Source organism: Rhipicephalus microplus, chromosome 1 (genome assembly GCF_043290135.1).
Source record: "Rhipicephalus microplus isolate Deutch F79 chromosome 1, USDA_Rmic, whole genome shotgun sequence".
NCBI lineage: Eukaryota > Metazoa > Arthropoda > Arachnida > Ixodida > Ixodidae > Rhipicephalus > Rhipicephalus microplus.
The window spans coordinates 38,274,598-38,298,360 of record NC_134700.1 but is presented as its reverse complement, the minus strand read 5'-3'; the positions used below and the strand labels follow the sequence as shown (position 1 = coordinate 38,298,360).

General features: G+C 47.9%; 1 protein-coding gene across 4 annotated transcripts in view; it reads right to left on the bottom strand.

Moving 5' to 3' along the window:
* Nucleotides 1-23,763, bottom strand: part of LOC119177786 (octopamine receptor beta-2R) — a 412,984-nt gene that overhangs the window by 40,558 nt on the left and 348,663 nt on the right. For 2 of the 4 annotated variants that reach the window (XM_037428976.2, XM_075894570.1), the window contains one exon: nucleotides 4,220-5,533. The exons of the other annotated variants lie outside the window; for them this stretch is intronic. In XM_037428976.2, coding sequence (XP_037284873.1) covers nucleotides 5,411-5,533 — 123 coding nt within the window. In that variant the 3' untranslated portion in view covers nucleotides 4,220-5,410. Of the gene's footprint in view, nucleotides 1-4,219; nucleotides 5,534-23,763 lie in introns of those variants that run through there. 4 annotated transcript variants of the gene reach the window in all.

Below are 23,763 nucleotides of genomic sequence, written 5' to 3'. Positions count from 1 at the left end.
TTCTTATGGCTTGCGTTTCTTGTCTACTTCCTACCTTTAACCACCTCGAGTTCTTGTTATATACTAGTTCACTGTATTCATGAAAATGTGGCCCAACGCTCGCTAAACCTTTCTAAAACAAAGGTGGTTACCCCCAGCGAGTATAACCTAGCAGCCCTTCCTTGTCAGATAGGGCTCAATGTACATGCGAATTGCTGCTAACGGGGAATGAGAAACAGAAGAATTCGGCTTTTAGTTAACGCGCACGCTGAGAATTTGTAATTGTTCAACAACGCACAGGAGAAATCTCCCACCGGCACCACTTTGCAGGTCAAAGCGTAAGACTGGTTACGCACTACGACTACGACGAGGGACTAACGGGTGCCGCTCTAAGGAGCTTCGCCCCTAAAACAGCCGTCGTGACACCCGACGGTCGATATGAGTTTAATCTCATGCCCTTCGGCCTCTGCAATGCGCCTGCCACCTTCGAGTGAATGATGGATCCGGTTCTTCGGGGTTCGAAGTGGCAAAAATGTATCTGCTATCTCGACGATAGTGTCGTCTTTGCGCCAGACTTTGCAACAAATCTCAAGTGCCTGAAACACGTCCTGACGTGCCTAAAAAATACTCAGCTCCAACTCAACCTCCAGAAGTTTCACTTCACTGCTCGGTAACTTACGATTCTCGGGTGTGTCGTATCAAAGGATGGTATACTTCCAGACCCGGCCAAATTACGTGCTGTCGCTGACTTCCCAAAGCAACGACTATGAAGCATTTACAGAGCTTTGTGGGGTTATTCTCCTACTTTCACCAGTTCGTGCGCAACTTCGCCTCTATTATAGCGCCTTTGACTCAACTTCAAGGCAGCACCACTGATATTTCGTCATGGTCATCTGAGTGTGACCAAGCCTTCCGTACCCTTCGTTGTCTCCTCTCTTCACCACCAATACTGCATCGCTACGATTCTATGGCGGCCACTGAGGTCCACACTAACGCCAGTGGTGTCGGCCTCGATGCAGTTTTCGTGCAACAGAAGCCTGGATTCGCCGAGTATGTCGTCGCTTATGCCCGCAGAACTCTCACAAAGGGTGAATTAAACTACAGCGTCACCGAGAAGGAATGCTTGACGATCGTTTGGGTGCTTGTAAAGTTCCGCCCATACCTTTGTGGCTCTACTTTCGATGTAGTAACGGACCACCACAAATTATGCTGGTTGTCTTCACTCAGGATCCATCGGGTCGTCTTGCTCATTGTGCTCTTCGGCTTCAAGAATATGACATCCGCGTTGTATATCGTTCCGGCCATAAGCATACTGATGCTGATGCACTGTCGCGATCTTCCCTATCCCTGGACATAGCACGTTTCCTTAGACAACACGTTGTCAGCTCTTAACGAGGATACCATCTCTCATCACAACGCAATGACCCATGAATCGCTTCGCTTCTTGGCGTGTTATCCGAGGCACCGACTCTTCCAGCCACTCGAACCCTGCGCCGCCAGGCTCCGCATTTCAGTATTCGGGTTGGCCTTTCGTACAGGTGCAACTATTCAACAGATGGTAGGAAATGGCTACTGGTCATTTCCCGAACGCTGCGCTCTACTATCTGCGCGTCGTTTCATTCCGACCCACAATGTGCTCATGCCGGTGTTTTCGAGACCTACGAGTGCCTACGAAAAAGGTATTAATGGCGTGAAATGTATACATTGGTCCGCCAGTTCATTCGTGGCTGCCACGAATGTCAGCGGCGGAAGAACCCGCCACATCCTGCAACCGGTTCATTGCAGCCACTTCCATGCCCAGACCACCCATTCAACCGTGTAGGAATTGACCTCCACGGACCACTACCATTGACAACGGCAGGCAACCGACGGGTTATCGTAGCTGCGGATCATCTTACACGGTACGCTGAAACTGCTGCTCTCCCCACAGCTGCAGCACAAGACGTCGCCACTTTCCTACTCAATCGTTTTTTGCTTCGTCATGGTCCTCCTCGAGAACTCCTCAAGGACCGAGGGCGTGTTTTCCTCTCCGATGTAACCAGACACTTCTTTAAGAGTGCCATATTGCACACCGAAGAGTACAGCCTACCACCCGCAGACGAATGCTTTGACTGAGTGGCTTAATCGCACTCTGGGGGACATGCTCGCGACGCATGTCGCTTCTGATAAAAAAAACTGAGACCAGGTTCTTCCGTTTGTGACATACGCGTATAACACCACTGTGGAAGTCACTACGGGGTTTTCCCCATTTTTTCTTCTGTACGGTCACCAACCATCGCACACCATCGACAATTTACTGCCAGATTCGCACACCATCAACACTTTACTGCCATACTCGCCAGATCCCTCCGAATGCACGCCTCTCTCGGAAGCTGCTCGTTACGCAAAATTGTGTCGCAAGCTGGCCAAGCGGCTTACTAAAGCCGACCAACAGCGCCAGAAGGAGACCCGTGACGACGACCTTCGTTCTGCACCAAGGTTCGTTCGTGGAGCACTTGTATGGCTGCATCTACCACCCTGCGCGCCAGGTGTATCACCCAAACTACTCTCTAATTATCATGGTCCCTACCGCGTGGTCGAGCGTACCTCACCTGTTAACTACGCCATTGAACACCTCACACCCCCCAGCGACCGTCGTCGGCGTGGACGTGATATCGTTCACGTAAACCGTCTCAACTCCTACTTCGACCCTCTTGTCCCCACGTGTTAGATTGCCAGGATGGCTTTATCTTTTTTGCCGGGGGTAATCATAGTGAAGAAGAAAGACATTGATACCATCGGCTCAACTATCATCAACACAAGAAAAAAACACGAGAGCGGCGACCGAGCATCGTCATCTGGGTCCACCTGCGTTCCTTTTGAGTTGCCACCCACTTGCTCAGTTCCTTCATTAAACTCCCTCTACACAATTATTATCTTTACAATAATTCACAGAATGCACGCAAGTGCGAAACAGCAAATCACTTGAGGGGGTGTGGTGTCGCACAGGACAGTTCAAGGGGTTTTGACACCCCTCAAAAATTTCTCATGTTTTACCTGTTCGGTTGATGCTAAACTACTTATATGCTTTGACAAGGACCAACAATCAAGTTTAGCCGTTCTACAAACTTGAATAAAAACGTGGCAGCCTGATGAGTAGAAATCTTATCTCAGACAACACAGGAATGTAGGCCTAGCCAGTGGGAAGAGCGGCATCCTCCTACCCGCGCCTCTTGTGCTTAGCGCTGACGATGTGGCTGCCGAGCTTTGCATGGCCCACTACTTTCTCATGACAACACAAACACCACCCGCTGAAAAATTCCTGAGTGTGGCCCTGTGTTTACGAGTTTACGAAATTTACGATTGTGCCTTTTTACACACTGAACTAAATAATAATGGCGTGCGTCTTTCTTTTAAGGTTGCTATCATAACGGAGTTTCAAGTGACTAAACATTGTAATAAATTCTTTGCCAAGTGTGCCTAAATAATACCCCTGCCCATGGCCCCCAACGAACTCTGTTAAACTCTGTCAACCTAAATCTCCCACAGTGAGTTTGACACAGATGGAGTTGTGGGAGTGTCACTCTGCATTGACAAGGTTATAATAGTTGCCGCGAGAGGGCTCAGCTGACGATGTTTGATTTTCGGAGAACTATCTTTATTACGTCTCCAGTCGCTATTTCTTTCATTTTTGTAATGTCATTTTTTACGAATCCACAATATTTAGTAGATCTGAAGCGAACACAACAATAAAATTATGTCAAATGAGAACGTATTCGCTAAACGTAACGATGTTTGTAGCGACGCTGGCCACCTTGGGCCCAACGCTATGCTTGTTTACAATTGCGCCGTGCTCGAAGAATAGTTGTTATTTAGAGAGTTTTAGCTGGGCGGGTTTACGAGCGAGCGGTCGAGCGGAGAGGGCAGCGCAGCGCGACCCGATAAGACACGGGCTACAATGTGTACGAGAGGTCGCGTGTTTTCTTTTATCGGGAGCGCACTCCAAGTTTTTCTTGAATTATGTCGGGTCCCATAACCATTCCTGCAGCCATCGAAGCAACTGACGATGACGCAGCGCTGCCTGTCATTCCTATCACGGGCAAACGCAACCACGGCGAGGACAACAACAGCACGCACGGACAAACTATTGTTTTATTAGCGGTGCCCGGCCCGACTCGCGAGGCATGGTCTGGAGGGCACTGCTGTGGAGAGTAGCTGCACTCAGGCGAGCATGTATGTATGGAAACAAAGACTTTATGAATGAGTGCTACAACAACATAACGTTTATTACTGCCAAAACATATTATTGTACTCACTGTGGCAATTTGGTACCCGAAATGTTTCCTTACCTGCAGATACTAGGAACGAGAGTACCTCGTTCCGCTGCAAAGGGAGGTCGTCGAACGTCCTTTGCGAAATGTTCTGTTATCTTCGGTTGCATAAGGATAGCTCTTTGATGCGGACCTCATTTCTCTTGTCGTAAGGACGAGGGCATTAAACGGCGTTCGCAAGTGCCCTTGTGACAGGGGTATAAAATTGCTTGGGAAATAAATAACGTTTGTGAACAGCTAGATTTCTGCACCCTTCGAGAAAATTTGGTGTTTCGAAATTTGCGTATGTGCTTAAGTCGCTGACCCCATCACTCCCCTGATTGATTTGATTGATATGTGGAGTTTAACGTCCCAAAACCACTATATGAATATGAGAGACGCCGTAGTGGAGGGCTCCGGAAATTTAGACCACCTGGGGTTCTTTAACGTGCACCCAAATCTGAGCACACGGGCCTACAACATTTCCGCCTCCATCGGAAATGCAGCCGCCGCAGCCGGAATTCGAACCCGCGCCCTGCGGGTCAGCAGCCGAGTACCTTAGCCACTAGACCACCGCGGCGGGGCTCCCCTGATTGAAGTAGCTGACAATTGGTTATAAACAACTTTTCGCCCGACGCTTTGAGACTTACCTAGACCGAACTTGGACATTATTCTAATACTTTTAGAGCATGCTCATGCTCACTTTTTTTTCGTTTAGTACAGCATAATGCTAGTGTCCTTGTCTAAAGCTCGTAAAATCCACAATCGTCTACATTGGTGGGAAAACTACGCTCAAGGAAAACAGTTTACCTCACGATGGCGATAGGAAAACACGATAGGAAACACACCGCTTCCTCGGATGATTAGAGAACGAAAAATGTACAATACATTTTTGAAATGCATTTGCCTATCATGTACTGGTATTTCATGACGAAATAAGATGTGCCCCAAAGGTTAGTGAATGACTGTGGCACCAAGAATGTTGAATGACTTCCTGTTGTAGCTTCAGGGCGAGCACTAAATTGCACTGACGCAAGTCAGCACAGCCTACACGTGCTTCACGGCTACTGATGCTCCACAGGGGTCGGCGAGCGCAGTCTCCTCGGAACCTTCGGCGATGGCTTCGGCTTGCTTCGGGGCGGTCACCGAGTGGGGCGACCCGCTGGACACGTCCGAGTGGCCCTTGCGGCCGGGGAGGCTGAGCCAGATCGTTTGCGAAAGGAAGCGCTTCGGCCTGTGCACGGACGCCCGGCAGCCGCTCCCATCTGTGGCAACATGTGGTCGTCAATAACTATCCGAAAAGTAATTTCATGCATAATTGTTACAATATATACATGGAAGTGACACAACTTAGTGGCTGTCTTATTTTATTTTCCAACGGTTTCAACTGGTGGACCAATCGGAACCATTGAAAAATACTGACCGATACCATTGGGAAAAAAATTGAGACAATCGCGAAGCTGTGTCTCTGTTCTCTTCCAAGGTACGTTTTGCCCATTGAAAAAGCTTCTTCATTATATGTATATGTATATGAACAAGGAGTACCCTTCTCAAAAACTTGATTTGGCGTCGACCGTTTTTCAAGCACTTTTTTCCAATGTGTTTGTCATCACACACACACTCACATACCGATATATATATATATATATATATATATATATATATATATATATATATATATATATATATATATATATATATATATATATATATATATATATATATAGAAAAGAAGTGCATACTTAAGGGCTCGTTTTTTCGTGTTACGGATAGCGTAACAAGTGTGTCGCCGCGATGCCCTAACTCATTACAAGAGCGTGTTTTTGTTTACCTAGTAACTTAGCGCATACCAACTCCAGGCATAATTCTTCATCGTTGTCAGCCACTGCGTGAACAATTGGCACACATTTCCTTGCAAGTTTAAGATAGGAGAGCCCTATGTATACGTGGACAGCATAGACATTGACAAGCGCTTACTACCAACTGAAAATTTATTCGGAAAGCTGTGAAATAAATTGGTACGGGTGAGGGATGTTTGTTGTACAGGCGGGATGATAGATGGTTGCAGAAGTCAGGCCTGGCACAGAACACATACACTTCTTTTTGCTGTACCCCACTTTAACGAAAGTACCGTATCAGTTCCCCCGTTGCAGACGATGCCAACTGGGCATGCTAGTCAGTGTCGCGCGTGGAATGGCTTCAACCAGGCGACATGTATGACGTCATTTTCGTGGAGCAATGGCCAGAAGATGTGAGGCGTGATATCACGTACGTAACATCGCTAAGGTGCGAAAAACGACGAAGAGACCCAGATAGCGGGCCGGAATCTTTTGATACAAACCACTCTTGCGATATGGAGTAGTAGTAGTAGTAGTAGTAGTACTTTCTTTACAGTAAGCCGGATACAGAGCTCACTGCAGGGGCAAAGGGCTAAAGGCGAACAGCCTGACAAAGGCCCTTGTCCCTCCGCAGTCCGTGACAGTGCAAAGCTTAGACATCAGCACTGACAAACAATATATATTCAATACATTGGTTTCAAGCAACCTGCAATTGTACACACAAAATTTAAACATAAATAGCATAAGAAGTTTAAGAAGCATAAGAACGGCCGTCCTGCCGTTCGTAAGCTCCAAGCCGAACAGCGGTTACGTGAACCAGCACAGCAGACCGGTGAGTCCTTCACAAGCTACATAGAGGACATCCTTGACTTGTGCAAGAAAGTGGACGCGAGCATGTCAGAGGCCGACAGAATTACCCATGTTTTAAAAGGCATCGCCGACGATGCCTTCACCACGCTCCTGGCCAAGAACCCTCGCACTGTGGCAGAGATCATTACACTTTGCCAAAGTTACGAGGAGCTGCGACGGCAGCGCTCGATGACCCGTCGACCACCCTCACGTGACGCTGGTCTCTCGGCCTTGTCAACACTTCCGGACCACACCGCCTTGCTTGCTGAAATCAAGTCATTCGTGCGTGAATAAGTTGCCCGCCAGGTCTCTTTACTGGCCTTTGCTTCCCCGCAACGTGCTGAACAGTCGTCAAGCACACTTCTGCCTCCCCTCCGTTGAGCCATTTAGCAGGAAATCGCGGAGGTCGTTCCAGAATATCACCAGGCGCCTCCAGTATCTACACCACTCAGTTACGCCAAGTTGTCGCCAGGCCACCCCCACCGATTCCTGTGACTGGCCCTCTTGGTTACACCAAAACCATCGCCAGACCCCAGGCCTTCGGACAAACGGTGCCGCCTACATATACCGACGTCATCCACGTGCCCCGTGTGCCGCCCACTATGCAGTTATATCAGCAGTCGGCTCGCCCATCGCGTTCTTCGACATGGATGGGACCCGCGAACCGATGGCGCACTGCGGACAATCGCCCCATCTGCTTTGATTGTGGTTGCGTCGGGCACGTAGCACGCTACTGCAATCGTGTGCAGCGACCGCAAGTCGTCTCCAATTTTCCCAGCCAATCGAGCCGCTTTTATGACCAACCGCCACCTACGTCACCGTCGTCCCGCCCCGCTCCATCTACCCGCCGCTCACATTCTCCGCGACGTCGCTCACTGTCGCCGATGCGGCCACGTCCACTAGAGGGTTACCAGGAAAACTAGTCGTCGCAGTCCACGAGGCAAGCGCTGCGACGCTGTCGAACTGCGGAAGCCCTCAGGAAAGACCATCGAACGTGATAGACGTGCTTGTGGGTGGTGTTCGTGCATCTGCCCTTGTAGATACTGGAGCCGCCGTATCCGTGATGGACGCAAAGCTTAGCCGATTACTACGCAAAGTGACCACGCCACTTTCCGGGCTCTTTCTCCGTACAGCCAGCGCCCAAAGCATTCACCCTACAGCGATGTGTACAGCCCGCCTCAGGATTCAGGACGTGATGTATGCCGTTGAATTCATCATAATTCCTTCATGATCTCACGACGTCATCCTAGGATGGGATTTTCTCTCCCGCCACGACGCCGTCATTCATTGCGCACCAGCAGAAATAGAGCTAACACCATTCTCTTCTTTAACGCCGGCCGACAGTCCATCTACTGCAAGCAAATTACTCGTGAGGGACGACACGCAAGTGCCTGCAAACTCGTCCGCGGTGGTGTCGGTGTACTGTGCAAGTCTTTCAGACACCACTGCACTCCTCTCGCCATTTCATCGTGTTTTCACCAGAAAAAGTTTGCTGGTTCCTTTCGCGACCGTGCAAGTAACTCACGGCAGCACCACTATTTTTGTTCTGAACTCATCCCCGTACAGTGTTACGTTGGTGCGAGGGGAATGTCTCGGCAGCGTGGAATCCATAGAAGACGCACAAGTCATGGATCAACCTGATGACACGCACTGCCGAAGTTTCAATACGCTTAGTGCTGTTTCTACATCTGTTTCATCATCCGCTGATGTATTTGGTCCTTCCATTGCCGACAACCTTACGCCGGTCCAGCGCTCCCAGCTTCTGGCCTTGTTGGAAGAATTCCGCTCTTCTTTCGATGTCTCTCAACCTTCTCTCGGCCGCACATCCACTGTTACGCATCGCATTGACACAGACGCACAACCACCACTACGGCAACGTCCATATCGCGTATCTCCCACAGAACGCCGTGTAATCAACGAGCAAGTGGACGACATGCTACGCCGCGATGTTATTCGACCCTCTAACAGCCCCTGGGCATCTCCTGTCGTTCTCGTCGCGAAGAAGGACGGTTCTGTGCGGTTCTGTGTGGACTACCGACGTCTCAACAAGATCACTCGTAAGGACGTGTACCCACTACCGCGTGTGGATGACGCGATTGACAGCCTGCAAGGAGCCGAATTTTTTTCATCTCTAGATTTGCGCTCAGGGTACTGGCAAGTACCTATGGCTGAGGACGCTCGACCGAAGACCGCTTTCGTCACTCCCGACGGCTTGTACGAATTCAACGTCATGCCGTTTGGGCTGTGCAATGCGCCTGCCACCTTTGAGCGCATGATGGATACCGTCCTGCGTGACCTGAAATGGCACACGTGCCTGTGCTACCTCGATGACGTCGTCGTTTTCGCTCCGGACTTCTCAACGCACCTTCAACGCCTGCGGCATGTTTTAACGCGTCTGAGTGACGCCAGTCTGCAACTGAACCTGAAGAAGTGCCGATTTGCAGCTCGGCAGTTGACAATACTCGGCTACGTCGTGTCCAAGGACGAAATTCTCCCCGATCCAGCCAATCTTCGGGTCGTGACCGAGTACCCCAAACCGACATCCACAAGGAACTGCGCAGTTTCTTAGGACTGTGTTCCTACTTTCGGCGCTTCATCCGAAACTTCGCGTCTATCGCATTGCCGCTGACAAAACTCCTCGGTAGTAACGGGCCTCTCCATTCGTGGTCATCACAGTGTGACGACGCATTCACAACGCTCCGTCGTTTACTGACGTCGCCTCCCATACTCCGCCACTACGACCCTACTGCCCCTACAGAGGTACACACGGACGCCAGTGGTGTTGGTCTCGGCGCTGTCCTTGCGCAGCGCAAGCCAGGGTTCCCGGAATATGTCGTGGCATATGCAAGCCGTACGCTTACAAAAGCCGAGACTAATTACACCGTCACTGAGAAAGAATGTCTGGCAATCGTGTGGGCCCTTACCAAGTTCCGACCATATTTATATGGTCGCCCATTTGATGTAGTCACCGACCATCACGCACTATGCTGGTTGTCCTCATTGAAAGATCCCTCAGGCCGTCTCGCCCGGTGGGCACTTCGCCTGCAAGACTACGACATCCGCGTGCTGTACCGCAACGGAAGGCAACATGCTGACGCCGACGCCCTGTCGCGCTCTCCCTTGCCTGACGACAATGCCCACGACTCAGCGTCTCACCTTGCCGTTTCTTCCATTAGCATTCATGCCGTTGCTACTGAACAGCGCAAGGATTAATGGATTGCCTCACTGATAGACTTGTTGACTGATCCATCCACTCCATCCACTCGCGCGTTGCGTCGTCAAGCCCACCATTTCGCCGTTCGCGACGACCTCCTCCACCGACGCAATTACAGCGGTGACGGCAGCCAGTGGCTACTAGTCATACCCCGCAGTCTGCGCTCTGACATCTGCGAATTCTTTCATTCTCATCCGCAATGCGCGCACTCCGGGGTATCGAAGACTTACCAGCGAATTCGGCAACGGTGCTTTTGGCGCGGCATGTACCGCTACGTGCAGAAATTCGTTCGCTCCTGCATAGAATGTCAGCGCCGTAAAACTTCAACGCACCCGTTGCCGGTAGTTCTGCAACTTCTACCTTGCCCTGCCAGGCCGTTTGGGCACGTTGGCATTGATTTGTATGGGCCACTTCCACTAACGTTGGCTGGTAACCGCTGGGCCATTGTCGCTATTGACCACCTCACGCGGTACGCCGAAAGTGCCGCTCTGCCCACGGCTACAGTGAGCGATGTGACCTCCTTTTTTCTCCAACGATTCATGCTGCGACACGGTCCACCTCAGGAACAGCTCAGTGATCGAGGCCGCGTCTTCCTGTCTGAAGTCATCGAAGCCATTCTCAAAGAGTGCAACGTTGTTCACCGCAAAACTGCTGCTTACCACCCGCAGACGAATGGCCTTACTGAACGCTTCAACCGTACGCTCGGCGACATGCTCTCCAAGTACGTCGCCGCCGATCACACAAATTGGGATTCCATTCTACCCTTCGTCACCTACGCATATAACACCGCCCCTCAGAGCACTACTGGCTTTTCACCTTTCTTTTTATTATATGGAAGGAACCCGTCGCACACCATCGACACTATACTTCTGTACAAGCCAGATCCGTCAGAGTGGGCGCCTATTTCTGCTACAGCCAAGCTTGCTGAAGAGTGTCGAGAGCTCGCAAGGACCTTTACAGCGCATGATCAAGAGCGGCAAAAAGGCATTCGCGCTGACACCAGCACTACTGCGCCCATGTTCCTCCCTGGAGCGCTCGTCTGGCTCTCGATTCCTACCACTTCAACTGGCCTATCTTCAAAACTATTGCCCAAATACGAAGGCCCCTACCGTGTCGTCGAACGCACTTCCCCTGTAAATTACTTGATCGAACCCATCGAACCATCTTCGGACATGCGCCGTCGAGGGCGCGACATTGTCAACGTGGAGCGCCTCAAAGCCTACCACGACCCGCTCATAGTAACCAGCTGCTAGGTCGCCAGGCGGCTCCCTCTTCGTACCCGGGGTAGTTGTGGTGAAGCCTTCGAACAGTGGGTCGTCCTCTCCAGCGCCTTCTAGTGGGTTGCCCTTTTTAGCAAGAAGAAGAGCAGCTCGTGCAGAGAGTCGGTACCCGCATTGACTGTCACTGTCAAGCATCCTCGACAACCGTCCGCCAATAAACGTCTCAACAACATAACACGTTTTAATAATTAGAGGTCACTCTCGTAAAAATTCACAACTGAACGATATCAATGAAACAACTCAAAAACAGACACAAAATGCATGCGGATACAATGAATTGCGCTGTATACACTCGTATATTTGACATAGAAATCTATGAACAATTTAAGCATTTGCAGGGGCATGAGACTCCATTACGTAGTTTCGATAGTGTAGACCGGTGGTTACGAATAAGTTCTTTATTTGTTTCTTGAAAGTTGCACTACTAGCCCTAAAGTTTCATTGATCTGCAAGGGTATTCAAAACCTGAGGTACCTGGTAAGCAGCACTTTGTTTTCCATACTTGGTTCTTGTTCTCTGAGCTCGTTTCTTTCGTTCTCGCAGACTGTAGTGTGGTCTTTCGGTGCAACTTGCTTCATATAGCTTAGTCTTTTGTATTAACTGAAGCAATTTAAAATGATATAAATGATCGATTCTGAGTATGGAATGTTTATTGAATAGTGGAGCAGTGCGCAAGTCTTGTAGATTCACCCTGTATTGTTCAAAGCAGCGCAATATTTTCTTTTGTATAGTTATTAACTCATGGTAATTCCCTTGTGAAGTCGTTCCCCAGACTAACATCGCATAAGTTACTTTAGAATGGAAGAGTGCATAGTACATACTTATTTTTAACCTCAATGGGATTAAGTGCATTGTTCTAAAAAAAACAACCAACTTTTCGCGCTATTGCGGTGACCAGATGATTTACATGTGTGTTCCAGTTTAATTCCTCCTGAAAGCATACACCAAGAAACTTTTGTTCCCTAACATGTGCGATGCAATTTCCTTCGATTTTTACAGCTATGTTACTAATAGGTTTGTTTAGAGGTCGGAATATCATATAGGTATTTTTTGCGTTCAAGCGCAGTCCATTTTGCCTTAACCAATTTGAAAGATTGCTTAGATAAATATTTACACTGACCTCAAGTGATATTAGATTATCTGATGAAAAGAAAACATTCGTATCGTCAGCGTACATTATAAGTTCAGGAGAATGAGGTATATTGACAATATCATTTGTATAGGCAAGGAACAATAATGGCCCAAGTATAGACCCTTGGGGGACTTCTTGGTTTAATTTTATCTTTGCAGAAATAGTGTAATTCAGTTGTATATATTGATAACGATCATCAAGGTAACATTTAAACAGTTCTAATGCAACTCCACGCACCCCATCACTTGATAATTTATTAATCAATGATTTGAATTGTATGAAGTCAAATGCTTTTTGAAGATCGAGGAAGAGCCCAAGAGTATATCTTTTGTTTTCCATATTTTTGATTATCTTATATTTGATATACAGTAGAGCTTGTTCTGTTGATTTATTTTTTTGAAAACCATACTGACTTTTTGTTATTATTTGATGCTTATCAAAAATGGATGAGAGTCTATCATAAATAACCGCTTCAAATATTTTTGATATTGTTGGAAGCATGGATATAGGTCGATAGTTTGCTAAAGTATTGCTGTCACCACCTTTATGTACTGCAGTGACTTTTGCCGCTTTTAACTGCTCTGGAAATACACCGTTAGTGAGGGTGAGGTTGATAATATAGGCCAAGACATTAGATATCAATGATGACACCATTTTTACTCAACAGAACCTATTTCAACAATCCCTGATGCAACATTGTTTTTAAGTTTTCTGATTAATCTTTCTACTTCAACCAGATCTGTGGGTGCGAGAAAAATAGAATACAGCAAAGGAGATTTATCAGGGGTTGGAGCATTATCTCTCTTTTCATCCGTTAAAATAAAGGAACCCGCATTTATGAAACGTTCATCCATAACATTGACCAACCTTTCACCACTGAAAGTCTGACCATTAATTGTTAGGTCCTGTGTCCTATTACAACCCTTATTTGTGTTCGTAAGCCCATTTATGACCTCCCATAGCTTCCTCTGGTCATTGTAAATGCTTTCAAATAATTTGTCATAGTAGTTCTGTTTAGCCTTCCGTATTTCTGAATTTAAAACGTTTCTGTATTTCTTGTACTCAGCTAAGGCGTCTGTGTTCCGCGAACGCATGAAATCATGATAGAATTTATTCTTTATTTTTATGCGCCGGTAAAGATCACGATTTATACAAAGCTTTCTGCATTTCTTATTTCTGCCACGTGAGCGCTTCTGAAGTGGAAATGCCGCATTACGCTACCACTCAATCCCCTCATGAATGTTATATAAGCATCATCAGGATTTTCTTGTCTGTAAACAGTGTTCCAATCTATGTTCTGAACTAGCTGAAAAAAATGTTCCTGAGTTTTGCTGTTTTTCATTCGTTGGAAAGATGTCTCTGTTTTCTGACCAATTTAAGAAGTAAATCATGCAAGAAAGAAGATGGGCATATGATCACTTATGTCATACGCAAATACCCCGGATTAAACCCCAGCCACACCATATCACAGCCACACCAGCCACACCATTTGTCCATAGCCACACCATATCACCTTCGCTGTACGACACATGCCGATGTCGCTTATCGTAGCGAGCCTTTGAACCGTCTTTGGCTGCGAAAGTCGGGAGACGCGCGATGCGCTGTGCCTCCTCTGCGCGACAGAGTGTCTCTGAAAGGGATGAGTTTTCTTGCTCTGAAAACGAAAGAATTGTGTCGAGGAAAGTACGTGGCTCACGGATGTAGAGAAGGTAAAACGGGCTAAAGCCGGTGGTCTCTTGTAGCACAGTGTTGTAGGCGTAAGCCATAAACAGTAAAACTTCGTCCCAGTTTTTATGCTTGGAATCAACGTACATAGCCAGCATGTTAATAAGCGTCGTGTTGACACGGTCAGTCAAACCGATGGTCTATGAATGGTATGAAGTGGCGTGACGAAACTGGGAAGCAGACCGGCGAATCATCTCTTCCACAACGTCGGCTACAAACTGCCAACCCTGGTCGCTGATGATGGCACGAGGAGACCCATGCTGAAGGATGATGTAGTGTAGCAGGAAGTCAAAAACGTGATCGGCGGTTGCGGCAGAGATCGCTGCGGTTTCAGCATACCGAGAGAGGTGCTCTACACAGACTACAATCCAGCGGTTCCCAGTGATAGGTCGTGGAAAAGGGCCCATCAAGTCAATACCGACGACCTCAGAGGGAAAACATGGAGGCAGATTGGAATGGAGAAATTCTGGCGGTGCACTTGTTGGACTCTTGTACCGTTGACAATTCTCACAGCTGGTCACGTATTTAGCTGTAGCCTGACGCATGTGGGGCCAGTAAAAACGATTCAGTGTGCGGTGATAGGTCTTGGCAAACCCCATATGTCCAGATGTTGGGTCGTCGTGCATAGCTTGCAGCACGTTGGGTCGCAATGATTTGGCAATAACCAAAAGCAGGCGGGCTCCCTTTGCATCGAATGGGCTCTGATGCGGCTTATCGACGGCCGACCAGAAAAAAAGGAGCCCGACTACGCCCTTGACGTTGTTCTGTACGGAACGCTTCCAAATCTGGAAAACGTGAGTGAAGAGCAGCCAGACAGTCGTCTAAATTGTCGGCGTCGCATTCAGTCGTGGGAAAGAGAAGTCGCAATAGGCATTCAGCGTCCACGTGACGGCGGACACTCTTGAAGCAAACATCCGTTTACAAGTCATATTCTTGCACACGGAGCGCCCATCGTGCAAGACAACCGGTTGGATCTCGTAGACCAGTGAGCCAACAAAGTGAGTGGTGGTCTGTGACGACGGAGAATCGGCGGCCATAGATGTACGGGCGAAACGTAGAGAGCTGCCAGACATTCTTGCTCTATAACAATGTAACTGGGCTCAGCTTCACTCAAAGAACGGCTCGCGTAGAGAGACATGTTCGGCGGTGCCGTAACGCTGAACTAATACTTAGCCGATACCGATTCCGCCTGCGTCACTGTGAACCTCAGTTGGGGCTGATGCGTCGAAATGACGAAGAATAGGCCCAGAAGTGAGTAGAATCTTCAGCTGCGAAAATGACTCACACTCTTTCGTCCACTTGAAGGGTACGTCTTTGTTGAGCAGATAAGTAAGAGGCTCTGCAACAACCGCGAAGCTAGGAACAAAGTGCCGGAAGTATGAACACATGCCCAGGATGCTTCGGAGTTCTCGCAGTGAGCGTGGTTGAGGGAAAGTGCTGACCACGGTGATTTTGTGGGGATCAGGCTTAACACCGTGTTTGTCTACAAGATGTCCAAGAACTAGAGTTTCACGATCACCGAAATGGCACTTTTTGGAATTCAAGGAGAGTGCTGCTGTCTCAAGGCGCGTGAGAACGACATTAAAATGACGATTGTGTTCTTAAAACGTGTGGCCGAAGATTACAACGTCTTCAAGATAGGAAAGACATACTTCCCATTTTAAGCCACGGAGAACTGTGTCCATAAAGCGCTCAAGCGTAGCTGTAGCGTTACATAGACCAAACTGCATGGCGTTAAATTCAAATAAACTACCTGGGGTTATAAAAGCTATTTTTTCTTTATCGGCGGAGTGCATAGAGGGTTTGCCAATATCCCAATCTTAAGTCTACTGAAAAAAAGCACGAAGAATAGTGCAAACAATCAATAACGTCGTCAATGCGGGGCAGCGGATATACGTCTTTTATGTAACTAAGTTGAGCCGCCGGTAATATACAAAGAATCTCTAAGACCCATCCTTCTTTTTTGCAAGTGTAACTGGTGCTGCCCAGGAGCTAGACGAATCTTGTATGACTTTCTCAGACAGCATTTCTTCTACCTGCTCAGCAATAACTTTAAGCTCCGACTAAGATATTCGGTATGGTCTCTGACGAATGGGATGGGCGGAACCAGTATAAATCGCACGACGAGTGTGGGAAGGTGGTTTAGAAATTCTACGGCTATTGAGTGCGAAATCAAAACGGATGCATGGTTGAAGAGGATCCAAACTAACGCTTGTCTCTTCTCTGGCGATAGCGGCTTGTTCATCAAATCCATTAGTATGTCACCACTAGGACAAGCCACATCAAACAGATTTTCCTTTTTCCGGTTATTGATAATGACTGCAATGTTAACGTTGCTCCTGATGTCGAACTCAAACACAGCCAGCCACATTCCACCAGACACACAATCGGCTCGAAAGAGGAATCGACCACAAATACCAAGGCTTTGCCATTACTTGCAGAAATCACGCAGTGCGGTACAACCACATCCTTCTTCGCACAGTTCAGCTGTACTGGCAGATTTATAACTTGAACGTTATCTGCTTTGATACCACAAACAACCACAGGCACTTGAACTATCGATTGGGCCCGTAAAATTATGTCATCAACAACTGCGATAGTCTGTTGGCATCGCGTGGGCTCTTCACAAAAACCAGACAGTAAAACTTCGCCAGCTGCGCAACCCACATTGGCTCCACATTCTTTCAAAAAGTTTATCGCCAGGATAACGTCATGAGTAGAATTAGGAACTACAAAATCTGCCTTAAACAATTTAGCGCCGAAGCTAACAGTTGCAGTACAAACTCCCACTGGGCGCAACGGTTCTCCACTCACTGCACGAAACTTTGTCTGGCTTCCCCAAGAGAACACAACTTTCTTGCCAAGACGAGTCTCAAATTTTCTGCTCGAGACGGAAACAGTTGCTACTGTGTCAACTGACGTGGACGTGGGGATGCCATCTATGAGAAAACTAACCCTGTTTTGTAGCATGGAAACTGGCGGAGGCATATCTGTACGCAGTGAAAAATGTCCGGAGACCTCACCTCTATTGGCCACGGCGTCTAGTTTTCCGGCGCAGGAGGAAAAGTGAGACGCCGATGTCCTGTTTATGGTGACCAATGCTGGCGGGAGGAGGCTGGTGGCGTCACACTCCGCACAGAAGCCGGCGAATCGCTGCAGAAGGTCCGTTGTAAGTCGGTTCGATTGTAGCCGTTGTGTGGCCAGCGATAGTCTCTCCGAGCGCTTGCGCACCGTGAGGATGCTGGAGGTTGTTGATACTGCGGCATAGGTGACCGATGCCGCTCTGAGCAGAAGCGGGCTATATGTCCACAAACACCGCAGTAAAAGCACACAGGTGTCTTACGCCCTACTTGCTGCTGAAGATGGTCAGCGGCATAATCTTGCCATGCTGCCCTATCGGGGGGTGACCTTTGCACCGTGTCGTTTCGCGGATCAGACATATAGGCATGACGACGCAACTGTACCGGCGTCCATGAGTCGACGAAGCCCTCAGCGTTGATGGACGCAGGCGGGGGCCCGCACGGCATATAAGAACCATGGCCATGTGCTATCGACAGCGCTGCAGTGTCACGCCGATCAAGTTCTTCGCGCACTATTTCTCGTATTGTTGACGCCAGACCTCGGGGTGGAGGGGCTACGTCGATGCTTGAAACCGTTGTGACGTCGAGGAGTCTACCAAAGTTTGCTGAAATGCGCCGAGCTTTAAGTGCCTCAAATGTTCAGCAATGTTGGATGATGCCATTGGCCGACTGCAAGTCTTCTTTTCCTATAAGGTAGTGATAGATATCCTCCGCAATGCCCTTAAGAAGATGTCCGACCTTATCATCATCAGTCTTTATTTGGTCGACACTCTTGTAAAGCTTGAGACCTTCTTCAATATACACCGTACATGTGTCCCCGGCGACTTGAGCACGTAGGCTCAAGGTCTGCTCTGCACGCTTCTTTATCTTGGTCGGTTCTCCAAAACACTTCTTGATTTCGTTCACAAAATTCGCCCACGTAGTCAAATTCTCCTCATGATTCTCGTACCACATCAATGCGTTTCCCTCAAAAGAAAGTGATACGTAGCTGCGCTGGCCTGTGGTGTCCCAGTGGTTATACAGAATCACCCGCCGATAGTGCCTGAGTCATTCATAGATGTCCTTTCCAGGTTTCCCCGAGAACGGGTGCGGTTCCCTGTATTGGTGTCCATAGGTGTTAGGCGCAGCTTGTTGGATATCGACGTCCGAGTTCATGATGACTGGTAGCGGCGGAAGTCCTGCGAGTCTAAGGCTTTGGCGAAGCTCCAAGAGTGTGTCTTCCACCACACTTGTCCGTTGCTCCAGGGCGTTATCCAGCACTCTCCACCAATTATGTTACGGGTGAGAGATGTGTATTGTACAGGCGGGATGAAAGATGGTTGCATAAGTCAGGCCTGGAACAGAACACATTCACTTCCTTTTCCGTTACCCCACTACAATGAAAGTCCCATATCAATATACTGACAGATGAAACAGTGTCATGGCTTATACGGTAAGACCAAATTGCGAACCAAAATGTAAGTAACAGCACCAAAAGGTAGGCAACAGCACGGGTTTAGGCAGGGCTTTCCACGTTATCCCTACTGGTTGAAACCCTCCATGATTTTGCCGCTGCCGTAGATAATAGAGAACAAGTCGACGTGATATGCATAGACTTTGCAAAAGCCTTCGATAAGGTCTCCCACCATAAATTGCTCTTCAAGCTCAAACGAACAGGCGTAAACGAAAATATCCTGAAGTGGATTCAGGCATACTTAACGAACCGCAAGCAGTTGGTACGAATTGATGGGTTTGAATCTGAATCACTTGATGTTTATTCCGGTGTGCCCCAAGGCTCCGTGTTGGGCCCATTGCTGTTCTTGGTGTATATAAATGATGTTGTTGACATTGTTAACCCTCCTGTAAAAATTAAATTGTTTGCTGATGATTGTTTAATCTATGCCCCGTTGACGTGTGCGAATGACCAAATTGTAATTAATGATTGTCTTGATGATTTTCAAACATCATCATCATCATCAGCCTGACTACGTCCACTGCAGGACAAAGGACTCTCCCATGTTCCGCCAGTTAACCCGGTCCTGTGGTCCTGTGTGATTTTCAAACATGGTGCGATAAATGGGAGATGATAATAAATTATCCTAAGACAACATATACGCATATAACTACCAAGAAACACGTTTTACCATTTACGTACAGCATTGGACCTAATTATTTACCGCAGGTGTGTGCATTTAAATATTTGGGAGTGCATATTACGAATGATTTGAAATGGCGTGCACATGTCGAGAATGTATGCTGTGCCTCTTACAGAAAACTGCGTTTCTTGCGTGCTAAATTACCGAATGCTACGAAAGACGTCAAGCTGCTTGCATATAAAACATTTGTGCGCCCAGTTTTAGAATATGCTTGTGCTGCCTGGAGCCCCACCAAAAGGATTTAATAGGTAAACTGGAACGAATTCAGAGACTTTCCGCGCGATTTATATGTTCGAAGTATAAAAGGACTGATTCGGTTACCGAGATGTTAAAATTAAGTGGTTTGGAATCTCTAGAAATTAGACGACAAAAGCAGCGCCTAAAAGTATTTTTTCAGATATTGCATGGTCAAATAAAAATAGATAGAACAATTTACGTACACCCCCCGCATAAGCTCAGCAGCCGGATCAATCATGACACGGCAGTTCGCCCCTTCGGTGCTCGCACGGACGTCTTTCGCAAATCTTTTTTCCCTGATGTTATAGAAGCGGGGAACAAATTGCCGCGACATACTGTTGAAAATTCTGACGTTAAAAAATTTGAATGTGCTCTTGCTGTTTACTTTGCCGAGCAATGAATATGCTATTGTGTTATTGTTCAAATTTGCTGAAATATCAATGTCTGTATTTACTTTCAATATCCTATGCTTCCCTCTCTGTAATGACCCTCAAGTGAGGGTTGGCAGTATAAATAAATAAAATAAATAAAATAAAAATAACAAATCCGATAAAATATCTTTATATGTCAGCCCCAAATTACCAACGGCCACTGTGCCTTAGAGTGGTTACTTAACGCCTATAGCGTCTTCGACTGTCCAAAAACTCTAGCTCCTTATCAGACAGAGCTATTGATGGTGTGCTCGCGCAAGTCACGCGCCTACATACCACGCATTTATTTAAAACAATCATGTATCCAGAGCTATTGATGGTTTGCTCGCGCAAGTCACGCGTCTACATACCACGATTTTATTTCAAACAATCATGTATCACCAACTCGCCCAATACACCATATTGACAACTCCTTGCAAGCGTTTAGCGGATACGACACTTCTCAGAAGAATGACGATAAATGGTGTAGCGAATGCAGACCTACTACCCACAAGTTTTTGTTAATAATGCAGTAGTAGGTATTGTCACGCTTCACCGTAACTGTTACCTGCAGATAATGGCAAACAAGGACGTCAAACTGATTAGAACAACGGCAGTACGACTATTGTTTTTTCTCTGCACGCGCATCCTTGTCCTCTTCTGAACAGCGGCACATACAAGCATGCCAGAATCTGTGGAAATAATACTTTCAGAACTTGTACTAGTGGCATTACCCCCCTTCCCAAAGGACATCGTCCCAATGTCATAACATAACTATCATATGAAAAGAAAACACGTACAATAAGCAGTACATAACGGGGTGTTCACAATCACTAAGTCTACTCAAGGAAGTGTGACGAATGGTCAGCGTTGGTAAAATGGTTTCATCCTCGAAACATGGACGACGTGTGGCTGTTGTGAACGGCGGAATCGACGAGCCATGTCTTCGTCAAGAACGTCGTAGTTCACTTGGCTGAGATGACGGAGAACTCTATAGGGACCAAAAGAGTGGCGTAACAACTTTTCCGACCGGCCCCGTTGTCGAGTGGGAGTGAACAACCATACTCGTTCTCTGGTTGGTAAGAGACATTGCGACGACGAGCGTTGTACCGCAGCGAGTCGATGCATTGTTGCTTATGGATTCGTTCGACTGCAAGCTTACGAGCCGCGTCTGCCAGTCTGATAAATTCGTTCGTCTTGACACTACTCTGGTGTCTGTCTAGTAGAAGCATGGCATCCAGCATTGTAGTGACCTCCCTGCCGTGAAGCAACCGGAATGGTGTGAATCGAGTTGTTTCTTGCACAGCGGTGTTGTAAGCGAACGTGACGTAAGGAAGGATGTCATCCCAGGTTTTGTGGTCTTGGTCAACGTTCATGGATAGCATGTCGGTGATCGTCTTGTTTAGTCGCTTTAAGGCCGTTGCTTTGTGGGTGGTATGCAGTAGTTTTTCGATGTACTGTGCCGCTAAGCTGCATGACGTCTTGTATCATCCTGGTGGTCAAAGCTGTGCCACGATCAATTATGACAACTGCTGGTGCTCCATGTCGGAGGACGATGTTTTTCGTAAAAACGTGGGCCGTCTCAATGGTGGTGCCACGTTGTAATACCTTCATTTGGCAGTAGCGCGTCATGTAATCAGTAGCGACTACAATCCAGCGGTTGCCGTCACGAGACTTGGGAAAAGGTCTGAGTTGATCCATGCCATGGTTGTGTCGGAGGAGCGACGGGCTTCAACAAGCCGGCTACGCGATGAGGTGGTGCTTTACGGCGCTGGCACTCGTGACAAGTCTTCACGTAATGCTTCACGTCTCGACTGAGCTTAGGCCAGTAGTAGTGTTGGCGAATCCGGGCCAAGGTACATGTGAATCCCAAGTGGCCTGAGGAAGGCTCATCGTGACAGGCGGACAAGACATTGGCTCATAACGCAGGCGGGACCACGAGCAGGTACTCAGTCGCGTAAGGGTCGAAGTTTCTTTTATAGAGGATATTTCTGCGGACCAGAAGGATGATGTAGAGCGGGCAAATGCTGGTGGTGGATGCGGCGTACGGCCTTCGAGATATTCGATGAATTGTTGAAGCTCGGAATCGTTCTTCTGCTGTTCAGCCAAGTCGGATACACTAACGGCGCAAAGAAAACGGCGGTCGAGACCTTGATCACCTGACGCTGTCCTAATAGGAGCTCGGGAAAGGCAGTCTGTGTCGGTATGTTTCCGGGGAGACTTGTACACGACTGTTCAATCAAACTCCCGAAGGTGTAAGCTCCATTTGGCCAGACGTCCGGAAGGGTCTTTAAGGTTCGCCAGTCAGCAGATCGCATTATGATCGGTAACAACTCTGAACGGGCGACCATACAGGTACGGTCTGAATTTAGCTATTGCCCAGAAAACAGCTGGGCACTCCTTTTCAGTTGTTGTGTAATTCGCCTCCGCAGGTGATAAAATCCAGCTCGCATAAGCAATAAGGCGTTCCACGCCGCCTTGCCACTGGACGAGGACTGCACCAAGGCCGATGTTACTGGCGTCTGTGTGCAGTTCAGAGTCGGCATATTTGTCGTAGTGTCCAAGTAAGGGCTCAGACAGGAGATGCTGCTGGAGCTCGAAGAAAGCACGTGTTTGCTCAAGGTCCCACAGGAATAGAACGTCGTCTTTTGTCAGACGAGTGACGTGTTTGGCAATGTTTGCGAAATTTTCCACAAAGCGTATGAAGTATGCGCAGAGGCCTAAAAATCAACGCACATCACGTTTGTTGGTAGGTGGTGGAAAATCTGTGACAGCCAATGTTTTGTCTGGGTCCGGCCGAATACCATAAGGGCTAACAAGGTGACCGAGAAACTTAATTTGTCGTAACCAAAATGACATTTTTCTGGTTTCAGCGATAGGCCTGCCGTGCAAATTGCAGCAAACAAAGATCTAAGCCGCTGCAAATGCTGCTCAAACGTTTGGGAGAAGACAACGTCGTCGTCTAAGTAAACAAGGCTTTCTTCCCACTTGAGACCGGAGAGCACTGTATTCCTCATCCTCTGGAATGTCGCAGGGGCAGAACACAGACCGAAGGGCAGCATCTTGAATTCGTACAGACCATCAGGCGTTATAAATGTTGTTTTCTCTCGGTCGCGTTCATCAACTTCAATCTGCCAGAAGCCACTGCGTAAATCCATAGAGGAGAAGTATCGGGCGCGTCGGAGGCGCTCTAGTGAGTCGTCGATGCGCGGAAGCGGATAAACGTCTTTCTTTGTTAATTTGTTGAGTTCGCGGTAATCGACGAAAAATGAGAGAGTGCCGTCCTTCTTTTTTACTAGTACGACGGGGGACGACAATGGACTGTTCGAGGGTTAGATTACGCCATCTTCGAGCATCTGCTTCACTTGAGAACATATAGCCTCTTGTTCCTTTTGTGATACTCGGTAAGCTTGCTGGCGTATGGGTCGCTCAGCATGGTCAGTGACAATGCGGTGCTTTACGGTTGGCGTTTGTTTTATCTTAGATGTATACTCGAAACATTCGCTAAACATGCGGAGGATACAGTGGATTTCCTCTTTCTGCGCACATGAAAGCTTCGGATTGACATCGACTGCATCGGCTACCGCGGTGTCAC